The 24,929-nt window shown below is 35.5% G+C and overlaps 1 protein-coding gene across 10 annotated transcripts in view; it reads left to right on the forward strand.

Annotated features, from left to right (window-relative positions):
• The window catches only part of LOC128864276 (sodium/hydrogen exchanger 3), a 170,668-nt gene that overhangs the window by 20,384 nt on the left and 125,355 nt on the right, over positions 1 to 24,929 (forward strand). For all 10 annotated transcript variants that reach the window (XM_054103851.1, XM_054103852.1, XM_054103857.1 and 7 more), the window contains one exon: positions 20,705 to 22,366. In XM_054103851.1, the coding sequence (XP_053959826.1) occupies positions 20,978 to 22,366 (1,389 nt within the window). In that variant the 5' untranslated portion in view covers positions 20,705 to 20,977. The remainder of the gene's footprint in view (positions 1 to 20,704; positions 22,367 to 24,929) is intronic.

The raw sequence follows: 24,929 nt of genomic DNA on the forward strand, positions 1-24,929 counted from the left end.
GAAAATTCGTATAAAAATACCGAATCGTCACTTTAGGCCGTGATGGCAACTTTCAGGTTATCTGTATTAAAAAGTTGGGTACGCCATACGCCTCAATGGCTTATTTGACATAAAGTTAGACATCTTGCACAGGATGAATATTTACTCCATATAGACACTTCAACTTACCCTAAAACATTATTTCAATTGTTTCTGCAGTTTCTGGAGTAGCTCATTCAGTTTTCGCAAAACTGATTTTTTTTCATTTTGTTTGGTTTTTTGAGAATCCTAGTTTTATTTCTCAAATATTTTAGCAAAGTGTATGAAGCAAGTAAGACAATTAATGTGTGTACATACATATATGTATATGTGTTATATCAGAAGAAATACAATACTTGCACAAAAAATTGTCCGCAATGTATAGAAATAGTCGGATACTCCCGATTTTTTCTTTAATATTTATGAGTCGATTTCTTTCATATTCAGATATGAAAAAACGAATAGTCACATGGAATTTAGAATATATTCCGTTTAATAAGTTCACAACTTTTATTATTAAAAAATAAAGAAAATTGTGCTTTTAGTTTTTAAAAAATTTGTTGTTTTTTGTTTTTAAAAATTTGTTTTTTTATTGTTTAAATATATTTTTTGTTTTTTAATAATTTTATTTTTAACAATACAATTTTTCCTAGATTTCTAGACTAGTTGCCGTGAAATGTTGGTTTCTCATTTTAAATTCGTATTTTCGAAGGGTAAATTCGTACATCAGACATTTATGAGAGTAATACTTCGAACTCGTTTATAGTATATATTCGTATGCCCGATTTTACAAGCTTCTACTGTAAGGTGTACCATTTGAAAAACTCCCTTAATTATCTAGAACATTCACTGACAGTTGAAAAGCCGTATTTCATTATGACAATGCGTGATCACATACAATGGATTATGAAAGTCATTGATTGATTGCTAAGGTTACCAAATAGAATGAATATTGTATCAATAACTGTAGCGCTGTGATGCTGTAGCCAGGTGCGTGACCACCATTCGGTTGGTCTTGGACTCGAATCCCACGGTGAACCGTAAATACCAAATGATAGAAAAATGTTTGTTCAATAGAGCTCGCCCCTTGACAGGGAATGGCAAACCTTCAAGTGCATTTATACTTCTCAAAAAAGAGCATCTACCGTTCGAGGGCGGTTTTAAGTAAGAAAGGCTCAACATATTACTTAACTACGCGCCCTAACTTTAAAAATTTAAAACTACATCAAAAACTCGAAACCATTTGAAGTACATTAAATCAATGATGTCTCAATATGCTCCACGCATAAAAATTAAAATTCATGGGAATTAAGTCGTTAAAGCAATTTCTTACATGCGTATCTCTGCATACAATTTTGCACCAAAAGAGTTACCGCCAATTAAATCAAGCGCCATGTCGTATACCTATGTTATCAGTAATCCCTGCGCTCACATGCGCTCCGTGCTACACATATGCCACCGACAATTGCCGTCAATTAAAGTCGAATAGTCGAGCACAGATTGTGAACGTACGCTCATAGCCAAACAAACTGGCTCGCGCCAACAATTACTACTTTAAATCGCATCACCCCCACCAACAACAGCAGAGACTTTATCATCCACAAATGCATTCAGCGATCGTATTGTTCGGCTAGGCACGCAAGCTTTGTTGGCTGATTTTTTAAATCTACCAACAGCACAACTTTGCTGTGTAGTTGTACGAGTACTATTGGGAGTCCGTTAAATCTACTATGTACATACATAAACACACAGATAACACGCAGCCACTTTGTCACTGCGAAATGCTTGTGAAAATAATAAAAGAGCAATCGCCAGACAATCAAATGTAGATTGAGCGAATAATGAAAAGTGAATCTGCAGCAGTAGGCAGATTTTGGCAGAAGAAAGAAGAAGGAGGCAATTAAGTGTATGACAGAGAGACTAGAAAGTGAATGTTGTACAATATTGAGTACCAATCTAGCAATGCTCTGTGCAGTCAAAGACATTTTTTTACATATAAGTATGTGTGTGTATAAATATGTTTTGCAAGAATGCGCTTGTTATATTGAAATGCTATCACACAAAACAGACTGAAAGTAAAATTAAATTTAATAAATTAAGAATTAATATGAATTTGGCATAGCCAGAGAGAAAGCTGAAGAGCGTCAAAAGCAAGAAGCACCTAATACAGAGCTACAATATGCCGGTATATATAGGTATAATATATTTATAATATATAAAAATCGCTCATTGCTCTGTGAAAATCGTATTCTAGGGATCAAAATAAGAAACTCTGCCGAAGGAACCATACCTCTAAAACGAATTCTGATGTCCCCCAATTTGGGTCGAACGAAAAATCCCACTTTGACCAATTTAGAGTGCTCCAATCGAGTCCAAATGTATGACCGACCTCCACTAACTTTGGGCGGCCGATCCACCCATGCCAGTGGCACACCTCCTGGAACTCTGGGGGGTTCTCCATACAGTCATTTCAAAATATCACCATTTTTGGCCATTACATGAGAAAAGAAACTAAAAAGTTCTACCCAAATTGGGGGACATCAGAATTCGGCAAAGTTTCTTATTTTGATCCCTAGAATATGATTTTCATAGGGCAATGGGCGATTTTTTTGCCTCCCCACAAATCGACCCGGCCTAATATATTTATATGGGTACCCTACCAAAGGTTTTAAAAAAGGTGTCCAAAGGAGGGTTAAAAATCCTTTTTTTAATAAAGAAAAATTTTATTTTTTGATTTTAATTAAATTTATTGTACATATGTACATATGCTAGTTTCACGCATTTTTAAATATCTATCATAGATAAACTAACAATAATATAGATAGGTCGCACCTGCAACCAGTAATTAAAAAATACAAACCTGTAATGGTACGGAAAATATGTATACTATATATACTAATTTACATATACAGTGTCGGATAAAAATATGCGACCGGTGTCTATTATTGACACCATCATCTCTTGCACTGGCAAATATTATTCTGAATTCAATAAAATTATTTGGAAACAAAGAAAAAATAGTTATTTTAAGAAAACATAAACAATCTCAGAATATATTTCACTCCGTGACATGATATACGAAAAACAATAGCAACAATATTCAATATTGAATATTATTAGACCCCTTCGAATAGCCTAGTGGTGAATAGATGAAGCACCTGGCATAAAGAAACATATGTTGGTAGCGCTGGAAGAGTTGCCAACAATTACATTTGTTTGGAAGTACTTAATGAGTATTAATTAGACCACGGGAAACCCTTGTTGCTTCAACTCGTTACTGTGCTTTGTCAACACCCTTGGTGATCCCGTTCCTCTCAATGTTGTGGTTGACTTTAGATCAGAAACTAAATGTTGTTGACTTTAGATCAGACCTAACATGACGGTCATCACCAAAAAATAATTCGCAAATTTGAGGCAACTTGCTAGCGGTGATACTTGAGAACTTTTTGGTTGCTTTCACAAGCAAATTTTTCGTCAAGTGAGCAGATCCCAGAGATAGCGAGCAGAGAAGTGGCGTATCGAAGACTCCTATTATTTAATATTTTATATCTTTTATAACCATTGTTTCTGAAGATATATGCGTCTGCGTAGAAGCATAGAGCCATAGGTTGTTTGTGATTTCCGAAGGAATACTTAACCAGGCGAGTACTGCAGTTTCAATTAACTAATTTTTATCAATATCAGGGTGTCAATTCTCTGCCTATGCTTTCGTTTACTATTTCCCAGAGATTTTTGATTGGATTATCTGTAAAATTTCGAATTTTTTTTTTTTTTTCATAAAATGTTCATATAATCCTTTAAGAATATGTCAAACAATTTTTAGACGTAAATTTAAGTATTTCCTATATTATAGATCGTCAACCGTGACGACTCTATTCTTTGCGTTCGAGCGCTGAGAGAGCAATTTTCATGTATTCAAACTTTAGATGCGTTTTTCTCACAACTATTTTTTTCGAATTGCCCGAAATTTTTTATGATATTACTTTCTATGTATCATATTTTTTATGATATTACTTTCTATGTGGATTTACAAGTTTTAGATTTTTTTTTTATATTAGTTTAATGTATAAATAAACTGCACCCCAATTTTGAAAAAAATATATTGACATCTTCATTTTAAATAATTTTAATGAAAATCAGGGAAAATATGGCTAGGTCCGGCGACTGAGCCAACCATATTTTGATTTTTTCAGTTGCGATCAAATTTCTTGGAACCACCATGAGAGTGGCATATTCCACTCTTCTTTTAAAGAAATGCCAAGTCCCGAAAAATATGTATATCCATTGCCTACCCCTGCGCCATATTTAACTGTACTTTGCGAATATGGCGGATATAAGCACTTACATGTACATATTTCATGATTGGTGAACTTTTTTCATTTCGTCTGAATATTTCAAATTAAATTTGGATTCATAAGAAAAGTGCTCAGGGCTTCTCTCACCATTTGATGTGTTCTGGAGCGAATTTAAAAAGTTCGAAAGCGCCTATTAATATTCAATTCAAAATGTTTGGTGCGCACTGTACATACATGTATATGTATGTATGTAAATTCATATGTTTATGAGTACAGTCGCTGGTATTTGCGTAACACGACAGAGAACATTAAAACCTAAAATATGCTCAGCAAGCTGACAACCGCGCAGACAATTAGCGGTAAACCGGAGGCGGTATAGTTCTTAATATTTTAGGTTATGCATGCATTTTAAAAATAGGCGCAACGTGTAGTTTTGCCAACAAATTGACTTACATATTTATTTACAAAATATACACACACACATATGTATCTTATGTATACAAACACTTAGTTGAGCATTCTATGAACTGTAAGCAAAATTTAAAAGAAAATTTAATTGTTTACATTATTTTATTTACATACATATGTGCATATGTACGTATGTATGTTTTTAGAGAAGTATATTCCATGTGCTACACAAATATAGAGAAATAGCTGCAAAACAGTGGCTGCCATTTGATTGATTGTGCACCTGCCGAACAGACGGGTACACATTTTCTAAGCGCTTAAAACAAAGTTTGTATCGTCTCTTAAGATCGCTATGACACAACTTATGTCAAAATGTATCTAGGTGGGAATTTGCCTTTTCCTGTACGTACAAGCAGTAGCGAATATACAAACAAATATTCAACTCTGCTGCTAACTTCCACTATTTTACTGACTCAGTGCTGATTATCCATTTCAGGTGACAATTGGGGGTCTTGTATGTATGTACATATGTATGTAGTATGTACGATCATATCAAATCACAATTTCTTTGTCTTTTATCAAACAAAATCTGTATTTGAATTTCATTTAATTTTTTTGTTTGTCAAAAAATAAACGAATAAAAACAGAAAATTAAGAATAAAAAGGAAATAGCAGGGTTTAAATCAAAAATACTTATCTACATATGTACATTTGTACATAAATTTAATATAAATATGTACATACATATGTATATTAGACTTAATTAAAATCAAAAAAATTTAAACTCAACTTTTTTTTAAAACCTTCTGTTGGGCACCAGGGTCTGACCAGGCCCCTATGTATTATATGCACATGCATGTGTATGGAAATATGTGGCAAATGCGCCACATTTGTAATTCTTTTTAAGCATTGCAGGTATATTATTAATTTCTTACCTTTTTCATTGGTTTTGGCAACGCTGAAAATATTTTGGCTTGTGAAAAAAAGGATTTTTTTTTTGTGCTTTATTTTGACTTATTTCGAAGAAGGTTGAAGAAAAAATAATTGATTACAATGAAATTTATGGGAAAGCTATGAAATGAAATTTATTGATGGATTCGATAGAAGGCAAGAAAAATATTGGGTTCTGGAATAAGCTCGTAGGGTTTTTTCCGAAGACTTTTATTAAAAAAAAACAACAATAATTATATCAATAAGTTAATCAATTATTGCTGTTTGCAACCTCTTCCTACCTTTCGACCAATTCGTTGATGCCGCTCCGCCAAAAATCGCCTTGTCTGGTGTTAAAGAAGTTGTTGAGCCAGTTTTTAAGGACATTTTTGCTATCGCAGGTAACGCCCTTCATATGGTTTGACAGGGAGCGGAAAAGATGGTAATCGGTCGGTGCATGGTTTGGTGAATGCGACGGATGCTGAAAGACCTCTCATTCGAGCTCTTGGAGTGCGGCTTTGACGACTTGTGCAAATTGGGCCTTGCCTTGTCATAAAGGAGTATGATTTGACCATATCGATCAGATCTCTTCAGTCGAATAGCCTCATTCACGCGGTGTAGCTGGGCAATGTAGAGCACCTTGTTGACCGTAACGTTCTTTTAGAGTATTTCCCAGTGCGCCCTGCCCTTCCAGTCCCGCTAAACACATATCATGATCGTCTGGCTTGACTCTGGGCTTTGACGTATCTCCTGGACGCACCCATTCCTTTATTTGCTTCATATTTAAGTATAGGCAACATTTCTCATCTCCCGTGACGATTTGGTACAAAAGGCGCTGTTGCTCGATGGCGGAAGAGATGCTGGGACGCAATTTGAAGACGACTTTCATTGTTTCCGCCAATTCACCACTGGTTTGGCGACCGTTCTCCTTCGAAAGTGATTTGAGACATTCTTCATCGAACTCAGAAGGCCTTCCGCTGCGGGACGTGTCATCGACGTTAAGGTTGCCATTTTTGATCTTTGAAAACCATTTCCGTGCTGTACATGGTGATTATGTTAAACGACGGAAGAACTGCGGCGGGAGTTGACTCGATCCGCACTCGACTCACTTTTTTCTTTAAACTGTATTATGAACACCGACGAATGCACTGCATTACAATCCGTAAACTTTGTTATCAACACAATCAGCTGTTTAAATTTTCAAAGCACAAATAAATTTTTGTTTAGCGCAAAATATGGATACTATATTCTTTTACCTGGTGAAAATACAAGAGGTAATTTAAGGCGAAGCCGCCAAAAAGTTAGGGATACTGCTGATGATGTACTCCGGTTGCCTGATGATGTGTAAGTTTTCGTTGCGGTTTATGTATATTACGTAGAGTTACGATAATGTGAGCTCCTTTTGAAGGTTTTTAAAACAGTTTCGGCTTAATAAAGCAGCATTTGAATATATTTTGAACATATTGAATGGAAAAATGCCTCCCGTTCGAAGATCATGGTCGATATCACCAAAGCTTAAGCTTGAAGCATGCTTAAGGTTTTTGGCCGAAGCGGGCTATCAAAATGGTACTGGACAAGATTTTAACATAGGAATGGCGCAGTCAACAATTTCTACAGTACTTTCAGATGTTTTAAATATCTTAGAGGCTACATTATGTCCTAGATGGATAAGCCTAGTCATGACGGACAGTGAAAAGCTAGAGGCCAAAAGATATTTTTTTGAAAAAAACGACAATTCCGGGAATAATTATGTGTGTAGACGGTACCCATATAAAAATTTTAAAACCAACTGGCGAGAATGCGCACCTTTACTATAATAGAAAAGGATATTATAGTATAAATGCAATGATAGTAAGTTAATTGTTAAAGTCAGACTAAATTACTTCACTAATATATTGTGCGGCTTAAGATATGTGACCATAAGCAGCGAATAAGGTATGTAAACAGTAGGTACGCAGGTGCAAGCCACGATTCTTTTGTTTGGGAAAATAGTGATGCTTCGACTTATTTTCAAGCCTTGTATGAAAGTGGAGAAAGAAGCACGAGATTGTTGGGTAAATATACACCAAATAATAAAAAAAAAATTATATAGTTTACTTCGCAATATTTTACATAGGATACTCCGGATATCCACTTTTACCCTGGTTGATAACACCCTTTCGTAACACTCGAGCAAATACGCCAGAAAGTCGGTTTAATAAAAGCCATAGCAAGGGCCGCAACATTGTTGAAAAGACAATAGGGGTCTGGAAGAATTGGTGTCGATGTTTGCTTTCTGCTCGCCAACTACACTATGCTCCAGAAAAAGTGGCGCAAATTGTCAACGTCGCGGCTGCACTTCATAACATTCGCATTCATTACAAGATTTCCGACGAATATTTAGATGGGGTTGAAGAAAGTGATGAATATGTAGGCGAACCTATACAAACTCAACGGTACACAGCTGAGGCTACTCAAATTCGCAATGAGATGTTACGCAGCTTTTTGTAATAATAACTACATTCATCTTAATTCATATTCATATACATTTCTTCAAAATTAAATTAAAAAACCTCCATGGTATGTGCTAAAAACTAGTTACAAAAAAAAGTTATCCAATAAGAAATCTAGTATTCGGTCATTTTATCAGTTATTACAGACCCAACTGTTAATCTATTCCTCCAAGCTCCAAGCTCTCTGGTGGTTGTGCGTTTCCTAAAAAATATAAATTTTGCCATTTGTATAAATTTTGCCATTTGTATAAATTTTGCCATTTGTATAAATTTTGCCAATATATATAATCGGAAAAAAAACAAATAAAAATGTTTTTCCTTACATTTTATTGCTCTCCATCTTTATTATAATAATATCCGCAACACAATGACCTGCGGATGAGAAACGAGTAAATTTGTTTGAAACGCGTATTGAATGCGTTGTTGGTAATGCCATTTTTTTTAATCGATCCGTAAACCACATTATCGATCCGCATACTGCTTTATCCGACGTTTATTATGATACCGAATACTGTCGGATCGAGAATAACTCCCTCCGCAACCATCCGGCGGATACCATAATAGGGGTGGTAGTCTCGCCTATGACACCTTCTCCATACACGTCGCAAATGTCCCGTGCTGTTTCGGCAGCTTTTTGGCCTCGACGAAAAGCAAAGAAGAGCAGGTGTTGAAAATGTTTTAAAATAAAATAATATATAAAAACGCTACGAACTTATTCCCCAACTTAGTATTTTTTTTATATCTCTTAATATATTTTGATATTTACTGAATCGCTACTAAAATGTGATATTTTGGTACGTACCCCTTTGAGTGCTGCTTCCAACGCAGTTATATGACACAATTTCTTCATTAAATGGTTTGCAAACGAAACGCTAATAATACTTTTCCTTTCGAAGTTTACTTTTGTAACGCCAGAAGCTGGACTGCTAACAATAAACGCCAAATGTGTCAATAGAAAAAATATGGTCGCAAACAACCGTTACCAGGCATATGTACATGACACTTATTACTGGTACTTATTAACAAAAAAAAAAAAACATCGCACTCTATGTTTTGTAACATTTCAAAAACCAATATCAATTTTGTGGAACGTTGGAAACTTATTTGTGTTATATACTGTATGTACTTATGTGCCATCAAATGCAGGGCTTCCCTTATCAATAAACATTTACTATTTCGAAACCAGGTATTCGTATCATAAAAGGCTTTTAATTCAATATTTATTATGCGTAGTTCAGAGCTTTAGTCATTTTGATCACGTCCACTTTGCTGTGATTTGTAAATTTGATATAATGTTTACTAGAAAAAGTAAATATTACCTACTTATTTACTCAGAGGCTATATAACTATGGTATTATTTAATAATTCTACCAATATTTGTCAGATACAGATAAGATAGAGTAAAATATCTTTTACAAGTTGACAAATTTTAGTTTTTATTTTAAATCAGTAAATATTGCTAAACACCAGCAAGGCCTCTAAATTATGATAGGTGTTTTGTTTATCTGCCTACTTCATTTATTTGATAAGAATTTTTAGTCTACATACATACTCCTATGTATGCAGATATGTACATATTTGTTGTAGAAGAAGACCGAAAATCCGCCACAAATTACTTGGTCGACACTGCGTTGTTGGGGTTTTTGTTATTTCTTTTATTTGTAACAACATTTTAGTTTTATCTTGGTTTAAATCGGTATTTATATCAGTGTACGAGGGTTGTTTGAAAAGTCAATGCAAAGTCAGAGAGATGGCACTACTGGCGTGTAATAAAATTGTTTACAGTTAGCAGCATCTCTTGGCAGAACACGCACCAAGTTTTAGCCATATCGGCCTATTTTTTTGTGTTTGGCATTCGTTTGAATCGAAGAAGTCGAGTGAAAAGGAATTTTCCATCACGACAATGCACCAGATCATGCCTCAGCCGTTGTAGTCGCAAAATTAATGAAAATAGGGTTGCAACTCGTTTCATATCGCCCCTATTCTCCAGACTTGGCTCCCTCAAACTACTATTTGTTCCCCAATTTGAAGAAATGGCTGGCGGGAAAAAAGATTTTCTTCACACGCAAATTCTATTATTCGGAAGAGATCAACAAACTTGAACAGCGTTGGACAAAGTGCATAAGACTAAAAGGAGACGATGTCGAAAAATAAGGTTTACCCCAAAAAATTAAATAGCCTTTATTTTATTTATATTTAAATTATTAAATTTTAGTTTCTAAATGTTGACCGTTACGTCGGATACTATCTTGGAATCTGGCCTTCTACTCCGTGCCACTCACTGGAGAAGCGATGTCGGGTTGCCATTAACATCGCTAATGGTATTTTATTTTCGTGCTGAGATAGTCGCTAGGTTTTCTTCATAGACATTCCTTTTGAGATCCATAAGGGCAAGATCGGGTGACCTAGGTGGCCAGAAAGTTTGTTACAGAAGAAATCACGCAGTATCGCCATGGCCTCTCTCGCCGTGGTCGGCTTGGCACTATCTTTTCTGAAACCATGTATGTAATGGGTGGCGCAAAATTAATCGGGTGGCGCGAAATTAACCATTCAACTTTTTACTAAAAAAAAAAATTATTTTGAATGACGGAAATCTTTATTTTAACCCTTACGTGCTCCATTGCTTGCCTGTTTGTATGCTGCAGCTGTCTAGCTCACAATTGTCAAATATGATTGCCGTAGGACGATATTTGCAAATATTATAAATCTTTCCATAATTGATTAATTTTGCGCCACCTGATATGTGTACTGAATAAAGGATGTTGTATCATTATTGACAGAAACCACTTTGGGACTATGACTGTCCTTTGCGGCAATTTCGCTTATTTACACTTCCATTTCAACGAAAATGAGCTTCATCACTTCAAAAGGTAGTGCTTACCGTACAAAATCGCTCCAACATTGTCTCGCAGACATTTTTTACGCAAATTGTAATCGTTAGCCTTGAGCGTTTGCACGATTTGAATTTTGCAGGGGTGAAATTTTAGATCTTTCTTCAATATTTCATGCATCTAATACATTTCCCACGTTTATTAAGCATTTCGGTGGTTGCAGTTTTTAGCTTTAGCGTAATTTTATTTTTTTATGGATTTGCCTTATTATTTTTATAAAATGCTCACTAGACTCAATTTCTACTGAATAAATTAGCTCTTTGGACCTACTGCAGACACAAAAATCCATTGGGGTCAAATCAAGTGATCGTACATGCTAATGTTAAATACACTAACATTGATACGGTTGTGTACGTCCACATTTTGAGAAATAGTAACCCTATCACTTTCCAGAATTAGGGACCAATTATACTTACTTGTAGCCAATTTTTTTGTTCTTCGATTAAGGCCTTTGCCTTAATATACATACAATCTGTTAGATCGTACTGGAAAAAAAAGTTCGCCATACACCCCTAAGCGCTTTAAAAAAAAAGTTTTTTAGCCGAACATAGGGGTCGCCTTTTTAAATATTTCGCTATACCTTCGGCATTTTTAGTCAGAACGTAGAGTATGTGATACCGATGCTTTTGCTTGGAGGACACGACTCTTTTTTTAATTTCAAAAATGTAGTTCATTCTATAGACCGTAATAATCCAAGCTTCGAACTTTGCACAACACCTATAAAAATTCAAAAAATGTTCATCGAAACTTATAATCAGAATTTTCTAAAAGAATTTGTATACGCAGTTTTATAGCCCTTAAGTTTTAGTATAATAAAGTGCGAGTTTGGAGTGGATCTAAATTTCAGTTGAGTTTTGATAATTTTTTTCTGATAATGTTTCGGAGTTTCGCCGCATTTCCTTCCACCACAGTTACCACAGTTGAGCTTCAAAATAAAAACAAAAACTTTTGAGTAAAACAGAGTATGCACATATTTTCACACTTTATGCGTCTTCGATTCGACAAGCGTTTGCGAGTGGCGAATAGATGAAGCAATTGCCAAAGATAAACATAAGATGGAAATACTGGGAAGTAGCTGCCAAACCTCACATTCATTTGGAAGCACTTAATGAGTATTAATAAGGCCACGTTCATACAGGGCAACGTCTCGTTCTTCTCAACGCTGTTGCTGACTGTACTAAAAACTAACAATTGCATGGTGTGTTAAAACAACTAGAACATTGAAAGAGAAAGTTGAAGCATTATATATAAAGGGTTTTCCAATAAGAGGTGTTATTCAGATATTCAAAGAAAAATGCTATTTTTTAATATAAATGATCGGATGTTTATTTCATTATAAAGAGGTAGGTATGCCGTTAATAGTGAAAAATAACATCAGGCAAATGGAAACCACGACCACGCTTACAGGACAATATCCGTTTCATGAAATTTTCCATGACCGAATTGCAAAGTAAATGCCCTGTGTCCTCGATAGCCTCACGAGTTCCATCCTCAAAGGTCTTGAATCGATTCTGGGCTGTTGGCGCAGACCTTCTCTTTCACGTGGCCCCAAAGAGAAAAGTCACAAAGTGTTAAATCACAAGATCTCGGTGGCCAATCGTGATCATCACTTCGAGAGATAATACGTTCCGGAAACTTTTCCCGTAAAATATCAATGGTTTCGTTGCTTGTGTGGCGCGTAGCGCCGTCTTGTTGAAAATAAACGTTGTCCAGATCAATACCATCCAATTCCGGCCATAAAATATCGTTAATCATCTATCCTGTTTAACATCTAGCACGTGTTATTGGGAAACTCGGTACAATAAGTATCCATATAGGGGGCGTTGCTGAGGGAAGTTGGCATTAACATCGTGTGCTGCCATCTATCAAACGACGGCAAAACAAATTTCAGACAGATTGATAGGTGAGTTTACATTTTCCAGCTATCCGAGTAATCTGTGTTTCGTGATTACTAAGCTAAGATGGAAAAAGAACAGTATCGTTCGGATGGCAAAAAATGCGAGGAGATAAAACCAAAGTTGGACGCTGTCTATGGGGACGCTTCGCCATCTATGACCACAGTCAGATATTGGTTCAACGAATTTAAAGTGGGCGAACATCCGTTTTTGATAAGGAGCGACCAGGATGCCCGGCAGAAGTGGTTACCGAGGAAATCATTTAAAAAGCCCACGACATGGTTTCCGCTGACCGACGAACGAAAGTGCGCGAAGCAACAGAGGTCATAGGTGTGTCGACCGGAACGGCAATTAATATTTTAATATTTAAAAATATTTAATATTTAAAAAATTGTCGGCCCGATAGGTGCAGCGATTGTCCACGGTGGACAACAACCGGATGCGGCTGTTAACTTCGAAACAGTTTTTGCTGTGATTTAAGCGCGATCCGAAGGAATTTTTGCGTCGAGTTGTCACCGTTGATGAAATCTGGATTCATCTTTACACACCAAAAACTAAGCAACAATCAAAACAATGAGTTCCTCCCGGTGAATTTGCTCCAAAGAAGGCGAAGACAGTCCCATTGGCCGGAAAGGTTATGGCGACGATTTTTTGGGATGCGAACGGTGTGATTCTCATGGATTTTTTAGAAAAAGGAAGAACGATCACTGGACAATACTACAGTGAGGTATTGGACCGCTTTCACAGAAAATTGAAAGAAGGCATAAAAATAAAAGTTGAAATCCAGCGAAGCTTAAAAGCTTGAAAAATATTGGTTAAAGGGGAATTTATTTTAATCGCTGTAGATCATACATGCATAACTTCTCTGTTATTACTTCACAGATAATTTTAGGCTTGTTTTTTAAATTATATAAGGCACTGAAATCCATTACAGCTTAAATTTTCGTCATGCCATTTTATTGCACATCACTATACATACATGCATAGCGCTTAGTAAACTTAATTAAGAATATTTTATTTGCAAAGCATTTCAGAGATTGTGGGAAATGTTTAAAATTAGTCATGAAGCTCGTAATTGGTTATGAATTAAAACTATTAACAATTCATTATCTCCAAAGGGAGTACCTGTACAATCAGTCATTCAGCGTCTACTAAGTACAATATGTAATTATGAATAATGTGTAAGTGCCATGTAAATATATACATATGTATTATGCATTTCTATTTAGTGCACATCCTCCACTTAACGCCATAATCGTGCGCAAATTATCAGCTTTTTGCACGTGTTTACGTTTAACTGGTTTTTTCCAGAGCCTTAGTTCAAATGTTTGCTAATATTATTACTTTGTTTGCCAATTTGCATTACCACTTTAAAGTTGAAAAGAATAAGCGAACGATTTATTCAGAAGGTAAATGTAGAAATAACAGTGAAATTTTCTTTTTGTTTTGCATTAATCGTTCCACTCGTCAAATGAGGCTTAAAACGGAGTATATATGTACATACGTATGTACATATGTGTGTGCGTGTGTGTGTTTATTTATGCATTGCATGGACGCAACATTTGGCACTTTTAATAGTGATAATGGAAAGCAGTGACGTCCTATTATGAGGCATTAGAAGGAGAGAAGCTAGGTTTTGCATAAGCTAAGACTGTTCAATAGAAGCTTCACTAATAAGGCCTATTCTGCGTGAAAAATTCTAATTCGCAATTTCAATTCAGGCAGTGAATTAATGTAATGAAGTCATAAATATTGGGGCAACTAGCACGAAATTTGTGAAAAGTAGCGGCAACTTAACTAAACGCAAATTTGAAATTTATAGGTGTAAATGAAGGAGATGCCCATGATAATTGGGCAAGATACGCAAAGCGAGTTTGGGCTTGACGAAAAATACCTATATAAGAAGGTTTTTATTGGCAGGCAATTGTGAACTATCGAGTGCATTTCAGCTGCAAAACCTTTTTTATATGCATACTAGGGGACCTGGTAGTCCATGACCTGCCTTAAATACACAATTTTTTGTTCTGAATTTTTTTTTAAGGTTTAAAAGAATGGTTTATACTTTTTTAAACACGTTCTGCTTGATTGTCGTGGTGTTACATTGTATGCATTACACGTTTTGAAATTTTTTATCGCTATGTAGCAACCCTACCCAAATTTTTTATTGAATGCTACTTTAAATATTTTCTTTAAAAAAAAACGTTAGAGCGGCTCATTTAGCACAACTTTTTTTTTTTGATATTTCTAAAATCCGGCAACACCATTTTTTCCAAGTTTTTTTTTGTATGAACTTCCTACCGCCAAAAAGAAGCAAAATAGAAAAGAATTAAACAAATTTGCTGAGCCGCTCGTGGGTGATGCGTAATTTATTTTTATATTTCTAGTTATATACGAGTACACTTCCTCAAGGGAGGAAGGACTTGCGGAATATGTTGAAGAATTATCACAAGACTATATTGATTTAGGAGGAATTAATGTAAATTTTGGAAGAGCCCGAAAATGGCATAAAAATTGGTGAAGTTTGCTTTACAGATTAGTCCTTAACCTTTTGATTACACTGTGGAACAAATTCAGGTTAGCAAAAACTAGGTCCATTCTGAGAGTGGCGGGTGAAAATAGAGGCGAAATTAGAAGACCCGTATCGCGCCGTTTTTCTATGTTAGTTCGAATTTTTTTTTAATCGGCCTTCGAAGTTTGCAGTCAAATGCCGATTTTCAGTATATTGTTTCATAAGTACCACACAAATTTTCGAAATCAATTTTTTCAAAAATTGTAGTTGTTGCACAGGTCTCTAGCAATAATTTGGCTTTTACAGATTGAAAAAATATCAATTAGTCGACGAGTTATAGCCAAAAAACCATATAAACAATTTTGCTCCGATTTCGAACTTCGAAGGCCGATTAAAAAAAAATTCGAACTAACATAAAAAAACGGCGCGATACGGGTCTTCTAATTTCGCCTCTATTTTCACCCGCCACTCTCAGAATGGACCTAATTTTTGCTAACCTGAATTTGTTGCACAGTGTTATGCTAGCTTGGCCACAATAGCCAAGTGGGTTGGTGCGTGACTTCCACTCGGAGGTGTACACGTTCGAATCTCCGTGTATGAAACACCAAATAATAGAAAACGTTTTTTCTAATAGCGGTCGCCCCGCAGTGGTCAATGGCCAACCTCCGCTTGAATTTCTGCCATGGAAAAGTTCTTAATAAAAAACTATTAGCCGTTCGGAGTTGGCTTCAACAGAAGGTCCATCCATTTTTACGAGTAGCACAACATCAAGACGCACACCACAAATAGGTGGAGGAGCTCCCCTAAACACCCTATGATTTCTAGCCCATTTCTTCTGATAGATGTTAACTGTAATATTCCCTCTCAAATGTCAAGGTACTTTAGGCTTATTTTTCTAAAACCTTGTACAACAAATTACGAACCTAATGAACTATTTCGATCCTTATGCCAATTTTTTAATTCTCATTCCAGCACTTTTTATGTATCAGACCCATTTTTTACCATCTAGAAAAACGATGCTCTCTTCTCTCAAAAGAAATGATTGACGATGGCATATCTCTAGCTTTTTATTTAACTGATGAATTACTTTTTCTGTAGCTTCACATTTTTGGATTCCGACGCTTAACAAACTCCAGTTTTTCTAGGCTCAACGCCAAAAATGATTCCTACGTCATGCGGCCCGTGTCTCTGTTGTTGTAGCAGCATAAACATTCCCCATACATGCACGGGGAATGCTGCTGGAGGGACAGTCCTTAGCCGGATATAAATCCGGATCGTTCCGGTAACGTAGAACCGACTGTCATGGGAACGGGCCCGGGTCTCTCGTATCGATTGGGTGGTAGGAGAGTAACCACTGGGTTTAATAATAATAAAAAAATATATAAATAGAAAATATTAAAAAATTAAAAATATTAAACATTAAATAATTAATAAATTATTGTGGTCCTATGTTTCACACTGGAACTCTAGGAATTGATGATGATGAAGTAATACAAATTGTGGAATAGCACATAAGCTTATCAGTACGTCGTAAATCTAAATTTCACATAAAATAGAGTAACCTGATTTACAATGATTATTTGATTAGTAAAACGATTTCGTGTAAGTTTATGATTCTTCACGATGAGATGATTTTTGTCAAAATACTCCAAAAACTTCTCAAGTAGTATTCTCGTGATACAAGCTGAGAGAAGGCTTTCCATTTGAGGTTTTACAGGGGTTTGTTTCCGGAGTAGTTTCATGTTTGATTACCGACATTTGCAGCTGTTAAGCCATCTCAGCAGTCGCCTTCTGCAATTCAACTAAATAATACTTTATATTGAAGTAAAAGCATGCTAATGGACTTTTTAATTTGATTGCAAAAAATATTAATTGGCGTAGTGCTAATTACTCATAAAATGCAAACCAAATGATCCGTGCCTTATAGTATTTTCAGCATACAATAGTAATTCGCGAATTTTTTCTGCAATCACATATTTGCCAGTCGAAAAAAAGAGCAATCGAGTTCATTTAACAAGTCATTTCATAAGTCTATCAGTCTAAAAAGTTATAAGCAAATAATTAAATAATTGGATACTCTCTTTTGTACCCATTTATTTATTGATTTATTGAGTTTTTTTAATATCAACGTCATCAAGATTATGTGAATTATTTTCGCATTTGATCTCACATAAACATCAATTAACCTGTGTACATACATAAATATGTAAAATTGGTTAAACGTTGAGATGGCGTGAAATTTTCATCCCACATTCAGAATTTGTGTGAAAAATCTTTAAATATCTGGCGTCGAGTTTCAGTTTTAACCAGTTTAAATTGGTTATTGCGACAGGTCAGTTGGTGTTTTTAGTTCGTCGACTGATGGTTTTGCTACCGTAATTTTTTACTTCTAGTTTTGGTGGCGCTTGTTTATTAATTCAATTGTGTTGACGCGCGCGTTTATTGCTTTATAGTACTAATAGCCGATAACAGCAAAAAGTGTCACAGCGTAAATGAACAGATACTCTATTTTTGTGTATTGTGCACCAATCTCGTTTATTGAATCATTGTGAGTGTTTTCCCAACTTTTATTTAATATCAGTGGCGTTTAAAAACTATTTACTTTTGGAGGGGAATTATGCGGTATTGGAATTTGGCATACAAGTAACATTTTTTTTTCTCTATTTAGTAGAAAAATTTAGTAGCTCAAAGTGAGCTGTTTACTCACTCAACAACCCCACCGTAGGCTAATAAATTTGCGCGTGTCATATAAGTAGTACATACGCACAAGTCAACTGTTTTATCGATAGTTGCGTGGTAAATAAAAAATGGTTAAATTGGTCGCCCGCCGGCAAGCACTGAAAACCGGCGGAGTATGTTTCTGTCATAAAGAGAGTTATAATAAAACTAACCTGGCACCTCGGCGTCCATCTATTTTTAGGAAAACAATTACAACACTCACTACAATTTGGAAAAACAGATTGAAAAAACGATTGAAAACTTTTTCTTTTCGCCAGTCAGGCGATTAATATTATCCTTATTTATTTTTCAAACAAAAAACAACAACTTGGAATTTCAATACGTACATCAGTAGCTGTAGTAGTAGTACAGGGTCCGGCACTCGAAGTGCGACCAATTAAAAAGGCCATAAATTTAGTTTGGAAAATTACTTTTATTCAATTCAAAGTAAAAAATATGTGCAAATAATACAAAATTAAGAATCAGTTTACTTTTGCTCGACATGACCATCTTTTGCCTTGAGACGGTCCAGAAACGAATTACAAGCTGCTCGAATGTGACTTGCAGGTATTTTGGCTCACTTGTGTAGAATGGATTTTTTCAGCACCTCGAGACTGGTGAATCTTTTAGTTCGGACTTTGCTCTCCAAAATGGCACAAAGAGAATAATTCATCGGATTCGCGTCTGGTGAATTTGAGAGACATTGTGTGTACGTTATGAAGTTCGGAACGTTGTTTTTTAGCCATTCTTGGTTCAACCCGAGCTTTGTGAGACGGTGCCGAGTCCTGTTGAAAAGTCCAGGGCCTGCCACCGAAATGTTTGTTTGGCCACGGCTTCAAAAAAACCTCCAGAGTACTTTCCCGATAATATTTCGCATTTACCTTGACGTCAGGCTCGATAAAAACGATTGGAGAGCGCCCATCTGCGGTTACAGTGGCCCAAACCACTACCTGTGGCGGGTGCTGCCTCCTGGTGGCCAATCGTTGACACAAATTCTCGTGTGAACGGTCGGTTAAATAAACCCTATCGTTTTAAGAGTTTACGAATTGCTCAATTTGAAAAATTTTCTCATCAGAAAACACAATGTTCGGAAATTAACCGCTTTCGGCCAATTGAAGCAACTCCTTCGCTCTCTCAAGTCTGACTTGTTGCTGCTTTGGTGTGAGATCATGCGCCTTTTGGATCTTGCGCTTGAGATCAGTTTTCAGTACGTGGCGGATGCTAAAGTCAGATCTTTTCAGTTCTTTTGCCATGTGATTAGCTTTTTGTCGGGGATTTCGCTCAAGTCGTTTCTTCACTTTTTGAACCATTTCACGTGATGTTGCAGTCTTTTTATTTATGGCTACCTCCATGACGTTTCGCAAAGCTACCAGTATCATTGTAACGAGTAATGGTGCGATAAGCAATAACTTTATTTACTTTAAGGTGCTCGAGTTCACGACCAATTGCTGGTTGTCATTTTCCAGCCAAATATAATGCAATCACACTATTACGTTTGAAATCTATTACTGCCCGATTACTCGAGGCAAAATGCTTCCCCGCGCTTGTAAACAATACTCTCGACTATCATTTAGCCAACTAACAGACAGCTGAGCCCGTGCAACGGCTGCTCGGGCGGTCTGAAGTTGGTTACACTTCGAGTGTCGGACCCTTTAATTAGTCTGTAAGAATTTTTGGTTCATAGACTTAAATAAATAAATAAATTAGAGAAAAACTTACAGGGATATATGACTTTAACTCAAATAGGGAAACTAGAAGCAAACGAAACCCGGTGGCCAGTGAATGTCGTGTATTGCCTTTTATTTTCTCACACACTCATAATAGTTTCGAACGATCTTGCGTTTCTTTGACGAGTTGTCTAAATTTATGGATTAAGTGACGAATTGTGGACTCTGCAGAACGGTCACGAAAACCTTTAATTTGGACGCAGCACACGTAACAAACTGCGTTAGATAACTATAGTGCCACTTTGACACCACTGACCTCTCATTTGAATTCGGAAATTTACAGCAAGCGATTTTTCCGAGCATAACGCAAATCACACTCGAACTAAACTCAAATCAATAAAACTCGACCATTTTCACCCAAATTCGACTTCTATTATTTATAGTCCTTCAGTGCGCCCCAACATTACCCAAGCCACAATAGAAAACTTTGCATCAGAAAGTTTCTTTATTTGAAGTTTTATTTATTTTTGACTTAATACCTCCTCAATAAAACTCCTGTGTGACAATAAGACGTTCTTGAATCGACTGAGGATTTTACCTGTGGGTGGACACTTTAATGATGTGATTTTTCACATGGAATTGTTAAGAGCCGTATTTTGAATAGAAATAGAAACCTGAAAGAATCTAAATTTTTACATGTTTTATTTTAAAACATGTCTTTTGATATACTCTTTACTTTCTCATAGAATTATAGGGTTTGTGTTAAAATCGTTAATAATGTTTATAATTTTTTTTTATAAATAAAAGATTATATATGAAAGAATATTTAAAAAATAGTGCCATATCCTTCGTAACATATATCTTCTTCTCTTTCTTTACAGTTTTAAAATATACTTATTAATTGGCGTCCTGGAGACGTCCAACAAAAAGACCTGCTAACAACCTAAAACAGCTCTAATTCTGAAAAAATCAACTCATCTGGATACCAAATGCGAATATTATCAACTGCGCTGGATCAAAAATTATAGATTCTAATCCCCTATACCTATATTTCTTATTTATCGCAAACCTTTATCGCTCTTCTCCGCCGTAATTCAAATCACGCCCTCTTCTTTCGTTTCACATACTTTCTTTCCCCCCCGCTAACCGTTGTTATGTTAATCAATGCAGTCAATGCATGCTTGCATGAAGAAGCTACGCGTTTTAGTGATGCTGTTGTACCAAATAAATTAATTACATGCAATAGTGTATCTGCTGCAACAAAGAATTCAACAAAATCCAAAGTGAAAACATTTACCGAACATCTGCACGATTGCATTGCCAGGGAACGCTACCGAATGGCGAATAAAATGAAAGAGACTGCTTATGAAGGTACTCCAGTTGTCGGGATTTATGCTGGTTGTGGTGTTGGCACGCGACAGCAATTGGAATCGATGCGACGCGCTTGCTGGTGTCAACAGCAGCAAGAACAATTGAAATGCGTGAATTGCCAAAGGGCTACCGCTGCCGCCGCGACAGCTACGACAATGGCGACAACGACGACGATGACTACCAGAGTCGTGGCAGGCGGCTCCGAAGGCGGCATAGAAAGTGATAAATATGATGATACGAATTCCGGTTCTGAATGGGAATCGGATTCTATTTTGGTGGATAATCGTACGGACAGCGATAGTGATACAAAGTCGGATATTGGTAGTGAGACAGTTACAAAGGAATTTTTTGTCGATAAAGAAGTGACAACGGTTTTGAATGGTGCTACTTTTAGTAAAATTATGAAAAATATTCAAAGTAATAATAATAAAAATGCTAGTGATTCTAATAATTGCAAAGAAAAAATTGCGAAAACTTATAATGATCGTGTAAGTCATAGAGCCGCTGTTAATGTGGACTGTGGCAAGAAAATTGTTAATAAACGTAGTAGTAATAATAATAATAATGTAGTACTTAGTGATTTTAGTCCAAAACTCGCAACTATAAATTTAAGCCAAAGTAGTAATTTAATTGAAAGTATCGTAGAAACCAAAACCAAAACAAAAACTACAACAAACTCAATGGAAGCCGATGAGACGATAAGAAGTAAGGAACCATCGATACAAAGTGGAATTTTCAATGTGGTGCGTGAGCAACTTCTTAACTTTTGGTTGACATTTGTTGCGTATTGTGATGCAGTTACCATTAAACATGATGATCCTCGTTTCGCCGAAGCACGGAGACGTCAGGAGCAGGAAAACAAGAGAAGAGAGCAGGACAGCAAAGAAAACGAGACGCAAGCACCGCACGAAAGCGAAAAAGATAATTCCAAAAGAAAGTCATCTCGGCACTTAAAACTGCTGACAAATCGTAAATTAATATTTCTATTCATCGTTTGCGTCTTCTTCTCCTGCTTAAATCGCATTGAGGGCCGTCCGAATAGTTTGGAGCGCCAAAATCAGATTACGGATGGAGCGCCTGTTCCTTTACCCACTCCAGCAGCGGTGATTGCGGCTGCAACTTCTACAGTCGGGGCTCAGGGAGACAGTGGAGTAACACCCGTGCGATTGACGGTGAGTGCTGGCATTTATTTTATTGAACCAAACGTTTTACATTTTATCTAAATTATGCTTAACAAAAACTTCATTACGGTAAAACAAAAAGTGTTAAAATGTAACCCGGCTTGTAATGTAAACGGACTTGAGAGTTAAATTGTTCAAAACATCACTATTACATATTTTGTATGGCCATAACAGTAATAAAACTAATTCACAATTACCCAGTGCTAACTGTTTGAGACACGCGACTAACGAGTCCGAGGGTTCCGTAAGCAAAAAAAATTACTTTTATTTATCAGTTCATTTTACAAAATGAATCCAACCTGTTCTAGAGCCCAGTTAAAACTGAAGCTAAAGTTACAAAATGTAATACTTATAAGCTAAAATATTATTTAGAAGTTCAGCTGACGTCTGTTGAAATAAGTATTGCAAAAAAAAATAATAATTTATTAAATTGTTATTATTGCGGAAATATTGTTAAGTGAAAAAAAAACAGTTTGTCAAACTTTGCAGTTTATTGACATTTGAGAATTATTTGTGAAAAAAAAAACAGTTTGTCGAACTTTGCAGTTTATTGACATTTGAGTTCATTAAATTGCTACTATTGCGAAATATTGTTAAATAAAGAAAATGCAGTTTGTTGACATTTGGGTTCATTAAATTATTGTTCCCAATTAATGGGTAGGGAGTGTGTTGAGTTATTGGAATGGGTAGTTGACGTAACTCCTCCCCCCTTTGACTGAAAACTCTCCTGAGTTTTTCTAGTTATCTCTATTTCGTTATGTTTTGATTTTTTATATATGTAAAATATGACTACTGTACCTAGGGCTATTAAACTGAATGTCAACGCTAGGCTATTAAAAATGTAGTTTAGTTTTTTGTGAAATCTGATTTCTTCGATCTTTTGAATGTTTTCGATCTGATTCGATACTAATTCATCAAACGTTAGCTGAGATGTAATATTATTTAAATTAAAATTATTATTTATTAAAAAGTGTTGTTCAAACTTATCTTCAGAATTATAATACAGATCTCCATTTATTTCTAATTTACAACCGTTAAATGTTATTAGTTTATTTCCACTTAAATTGAAATGTCTATTATTACAACTACTATTAGCTATAGAATTTACATGATTTTTTATGATTATTAAGCCAGGTTGTATTTCTATAGTTTCTACTTGTTTGTTCTTTTTTCTTAAGCAATTATTTCTGAAAATACAAAGATTAGACTTTTTTAAATTGCTTCTTTTTACTTCATTATTAAAATCATAAATTGAATTGTTTATTCTTAGGATCTCTCTTTTTTCAAAAACAAGTTCTTCTTTGTTTTCATTAGGTATAGGTACAAAAATTGATCTTTTTACTTTTCTTATATCTTTAGGTATTTGTATTATAAAAATTATTTTATTTTCTTTATAATGTCCTGCACTTAATCTTGTATTTTGCATTTTGTAGAGATCGATGTTGTAACGAATTATTTCTTCACTTGTTAATACATTATTATTCATAGTATTTGTCTTTGTGGCTACAAGATTATTTTGTATGTGTTCAATATTGTCTAGCAGAATTTTAATTTTTAGCAATATATCCAGATATAGGAGCTTATTTTCTAATTCTTTGTCATTCTTGGATATTTGATTTAATTTTGAGGTAATCTGCGTTCTGTCACTTTCTATTGCGTCTTTTAGTTTTGAAATTGTTTTGTTAAATACATGGTTTATCTCTATGTTTCCGTTAAGGGTTTTTATTATTGCATGATTGTTGTTGTCAATTGCTAGTAAATGTCTTTCTATTTCTGTCCTGTCAAAATCGTCCATTGTGCCATATAGCCATTTCATGCCTGTTCCAATAAAGTTTATTAGTCCTCTCGGATGTCTAGTAGGAATGATTGTCTTGAGTTTTGATTTTGCTTTTTCCAGTTCTGTATTAAGGAAGTGTCTGTCGTTGATATTTGCTATTACTTTTGTATTTTCTTCGAGTCCTTCTATGACATATTGAATTTCCTTGGGGTCAATGATGTGTAGAATAGTGTCGTAGTTGTAAGTTATGTCTGCGTCTTCTAGTGCTATTTCAGCGAAGCCATTTGTACTATTGATGTTTTCGACAACTAATGTGGTGTTGTTTACAGTGAAGAGCGTCATTATTATGGTTATTAGCAGTGTCATGTGTACCTGAAAATTTAGTAGTCCTTTTTATGTTAGTTGGGTGAATATTTGATAAATTCGTTTTTTTGTATCTAGGTTCTTGTTTATGTCGAACAGCCTTATAGTTTTTCACGTACCCTTCCTGATTTGTGTTTTGATATTCCTCCCTGTCAATATTCAACTTTGTAATTTTTCTCTCTTTTGTGGTCCGTAGTAAATTATAAATTTTGTTCTTTTCTATTTTTCCATTTGCTATATCTATTGGTCTTGTCTTGGTTACGGAATGGATGGATCTGTTGTACCATTCAGTACATTTGTATATTTTTTCCTGGACTGTTAAACTTGAATTTTCCATTTCTAACATTCGAAATCTTTCTGCTAAGGTGCTGTGAAACCTTTCGATATCCGCGTTTCCGGTATGAGAATTTGGCT

This window comes from Anastrepha ludens, chromosome 5 (genome assembly GCF_028408465.1).
Source record: "Anastrepha ludens isolate Willacy chromosome 5, idAnaLude1.1, whole genome shotgun sequence".
NCBI lineage: Eukaryota > Metazoa > Arthropoda > Insecta > Diptera > Tephritidae > Anastrepha > Anastrepha ludens.